This window comes from Alligator sinensis, unplaced genomic scaffold (genome assembly GCF_000455745.1).
Source record: "Alligator sinensis unplaced genomic scaffold, ASM45574v1 scaffold1987_1, whole genome shotgun sequence".
NCBI classification, from domain to species: domain Eukaryota; kingdom Metazoa; phylum Chordata; order Crocodylia; family Alligatoridae; genus Alligator; species Alligator sinensis.
This window is the reverse complement of record NW_005843393.1, coordinates 79,427-83,750: the sequence shown is the minus strand read 5'-3', so window position 1 is coordinate 83,750 and position 4,324 is coordinate 79,427. Positions and strand designations below refer to the sequence as shown.

The window sequence follows — 4,324 nt, the reverse complement described above, 5'->3', positions numbered from 1 at the left end:
AAATGTTCCCCACCGGGGGGGGGGGGGGGGGGGGGGGGGAGGGAGAGGGAAAGGGAAGAGGAGGTGCCAGCTGGCAAGGTAGCACAAAGGGCAGCATTCACCTCACTGAAGGCTACTCCACCTGGATCCACCTACACACAAGATGGTGGCTGCCCCTTCGTCCCTCCTCCCCTGCCAGTGCATAGGAGCCTACCTTAATGGATTTTTACTAAGATTAACATAAATTAGTATTTCTAAACTTAGTTTGTACAACTCTACATATAATTTGCTTTGTTGTGTATCATATATAAGCACATCCAGGAAATACCCACAGAATGTGCTATTTATATCATGATCAACCCACAAAAATTGTTTCGTTGCTCCATGATTTAAGTAGATCCCTATCAATAACTTTTTATAACTTTTCCAGCTATTGAAAAATTACAGAGTGATTAAAGCAAATATGAAGCTTTAGTTCTATTTGGATTATTATTTGGAGGAATTTGTAGAAGATAGATTTGTGGATGGAAAAGTGAAGGGTAAAAAAGACAAGGAAAAAATAGCCCTAAAACCTCTGGACATAACTGATTCTCCTGTATTCAGTGGCATAACAAGAGAAAAACTGATGAAAAGGTCAAAACTAGCAGAGAGCTCAAAATAATAAGTTTTTTTGTGTAGGTGGATATCTGGAATTTTTTTAATAAAGCAAAGTGTGTTTTTTAGGGGTGCACTAATAAAAAAAAATTTTTGCCGATACCAATGGCCCATTATTAACGCACTAATAAAAAAAAATTTTTGCCGATACCTATAGCCCATTATTACCCAGCCATACTGGCTGATATGCAGCCCTGCAGCTTAGAAAGCAGCATATGGCAGATCAGTCTGTGGTGGGGAACGGGTGTGGGGGGAGCCAGACAGAGGACCCCATGGTGAGGGAGGGAATGAGGCTGGGGCAGTGGAAGGGGCAGGGGCAGGCACTGCCGAGCTGGGGCAGGGCATGGGATAGAACCATGGGTGGCTCATCTAGGGGGCACGGGAGGGTATGGACCCTGCCACTACATGCATCCCTGGGGGAGGCATGTGGGGCATGTGCCCCCTGGATTTGTGCATGGGGCAAGGGCAGGATGCCCTCTGCAGGCTTGGGGCCAGGGGCTGCAACAGCATCTTCCTGGCAGGGGGGTGGGGGTGGTGGTGGGAGTGGTAGCAATGGATGGGGCTACAGGGAATTCTGGGTTGGCTGTAGCCCACACTATAGCCTCCACCCCCACACACCCTGAGCATAGCCCTAGCCCTACCAGCCCTGCCGGGAAGAGGCCAGTGCAGCCCGTGGCCCCGAGCCTGCAACAGGCAGTCTGCCCTCACCCCACACACAAGTCTGGGGACCACATGTCCCCCCATGCCTCCTCAGGGCTGCGCGCTATGGCAGGGAGCTGCCCCCGCTCCCCACCCCACCGCAGCCCCTGGACAAGCTGTCCTCAGCAATGTCCTGCAAACTGCTCCATCCCAGCTGAGCAGTGCTTATACCTGCCACAGTCCCACCCTCTCCTTCATCATGGGAGCCTCCATCTGCCCCCCCATGCCCCTTCCTTCCCCCATGCCCGTTCCCCACCACAGATTTACCAGCTGGATGCTGCTCTCCAAGACACCGGGCTGCATTCTTGGCCACGTGCATGCTGTGGCTACATGCATGCACATGCGTTTTATTGGTGACATTATCAGCTACACTGGCCAATAAAAGCTGATGATGTCAATTTTCCTTTTATAGGTACTGATGTGATATGGAGCAATATATCAGTGTACCTCTAGTTTTTTGACTTTGCTCTGAATTTCTCATCAGAACCACTGGTGGTGTGCAACACATCACAACCCATCAAGGGAATCTCAGCAGACAAAGTTTTAGTCTTGTATCTGTATTTCCAAATAAGACTACAGCTTCTCCTCTCCCCTTTACCTTCGCTTTCTGGGTCACTTTGCACTTGTCCATCAACCTCCATTCCAACTGCAAGACAAAGAATGATGAATAATTGAATTGGTCAGTGGGGTTTTTACATACAATATTTTATACTTGTAGCTCTTAACTACTGACTGAGGAGTGAAAATGCCCTTTTTAATTATGTATTACATTATTTTAACTAGCTAGAAGTCCCTACTATTTCTCTGAATTTTGAAAGCCAGTTACTAGAAGTTCCCTACAGGAGAAGAATATCAAATATACAATTTTGAGAAATATCAAGTAATGCACACATTGTTTAAAATAAATATTTGGTTTTGTGTTTGTACTGACCATTTTCCATGATGACCTCTAAGGCGCATTTCCCTTTCTTTCGCATGATGATTATTCCTTTTTTGTCACAAATGTCGAAGTCCTACTGTTGTGTATACATCAGTAAAATAGAGGTTGCTCTCTTTTTCAGTGCCCATTTATTTATTTCTGCACAGCCAAGCAAAAAAAATTACCCAATGCCAGAACTGCACTGAATTCTCCTTGAGCTGGTTTGCATGCTACATGGTAACTTCAAGGGCTGGGGGCGGTGCGGGGAGTCCAAACACTTTCTGCTCTGATCGTTTTTCAGTGTGGAAAGCACCTGCTGGCATTATGTTGCATCACATAATTTAAACATGAAGGAAAGCCCTATGGTAGATACTCAGTAAAATGAAAACACAAGTCACATTCATTTCTGACACAAGCATGTACCCTAAAGCTTTGGGAGTATTTTTTTAGTGGGGTGATCCCCCCACCCACATCCCTTTATATAACCTTACTAGTCCTCACCCCTTTATATAACCTTACTAGTCCTCACCCGTTAGCTTACAGACTCCAATGCAGTTCCTCTCATTGACAGGTCTTTGTCTCACCTCTTTTCCATGTGTATTCTCTATAGATGTGTGGACTAATGGTTGATGCACAGGGCTGAGTGACAGGACATCTACAATTTATTCCTTAGTCTTATGTGACCTTCAGCACATTGCTCTCCACTTAGCTGGGATATATTTTTGTCAGTTGGTGCTGGGAGGCTAATTCATTAACATGAGACCCTCAGTGCTTTAGTATTGTGAAGTATTGTACTGCCTGTTTAATTATTGTAGCCTGAAAATGTAACTTGGAGAAAAATTTCCATTGACAGCAAATTTTCCTTGAGGAAATTTCAGTAAAAGCTTCATAATATACCCCAATGGTAACATTTTGAATAGGTGTTCAGTTTTAATCCATTCAAGGGCAATCAAAGAGCAGAGCTTCAGAGGCTGTAAGACGCAGTCAGAGCTAGTACTTTCAGCTACGCAGCACAAATTCATGTCTGCTCAGGCAGTGCTTTCTCTTGCAAACACTCATGCTGTACAACAAATGCTTTTTAAGGAGGAAAGTCAACTACTGTCTGGATCCCTGTGATCTGCTGGTCTCCCGAAATTCTGAACATGATGATCTGTAACACTGACTTGATAAAAAAATATGCAAAGGCAGTCTTTGGATAGTGGTAGAGGGATAAAATAAAGTACACTTTACCATGCCCCTGAGCAGAGGAGGTGCCTTTGGGATAAAAGGTATTTGCCTCAGTTGTCTGGTGTGAAATATGGACTCTCAGAGAACAGTAACAGGAGCAAGCTGTCCTGGAAGGAGAGGAAATCCTAATTGCAGGAAGCTTTATTTCTTTTGGTAAAATGAATTTTCACTGAATAAAATCTTTCTTCCCTCCCTCATTTGAACTCCAATGCCATGGCTGGTTTTACCACTCCTGACCTTAACTTGTTACATGCACACACATTAACAGCTCTGCCACACAAGAGTAATTGTGGCATTTATATCATATATGTTCCATACAAAAGGCCAGATGGGTGCTGTGGAAGGCGCTGATGCTCTTTTGAGACCCTCCTATAAATGCACCACGCCAGTCCCTCTAGGTTGTGCAGTTGTTCAGGAGAGGTTTACTGCAAACATAGCATTGCTGAGTTAGTGTACTTCTAAGAAGAGAGAATGGCAGATCTCTCAGAGCTGCTATTCTAGGTTCAACGTAGATTCTATTAGCAAGCATAAGTTATGTCTTTGCTAAAGTAGCAAAAAACTCAGTCATGCTTTTGTGGAAATAACTGTGCAGCAAGAGTAGATGGGCAGGATTTATCAATCCTAGATTTAAGGCAGTCAGAATTGGAAGGGGTGCTTCAAGATGCTGCTGTTGAATACACCAGAAACCCTGATCTTGAGCTCAGTTATGAGGTTGATGCACTGGAACATTGTGGGTGGGCCAGTCTTATTTCTTCAGTGGTGTGACTGAACCCTCTGCTGCCATGGTGCTAGGCTAGTAGTCCTCAACTATTTTGGACTTGAGGCACTCCTCAATAACTTTTATGA

At 44.6% G+C, this 4,324-nt stretch overlaps 1 protein-coding gene across 1 annotated transcript in view; it reads right to left on the bottom strand.

Moving 5' to 3' along the window:
* Positions 1-2,309, bottom strand: part of TMC2 (transmembrane channel like 2) — a 75,433-nt gene extending 73,124 nt beyond the window's left edge. Inside the window, exons 1-2 of the mRNA XM_025195084.1 lie at positions 2,264-2,309; positions 1,931-1,978 (exon numbers count right to left, since the gene is read on the bottom strand). Of these exons, the coding sequence (XP_025050869.1) occupies positions 1,931-1,978; positions 2,264-2,309 (94 nt within the window). The remainder of the gene's footprint in view (positions 1-1,930; positions 1,979-2,263) is intronic.
* Between the last annotated feature and the right edge of the window lie 2,015 nt (positions 2,310-4,324).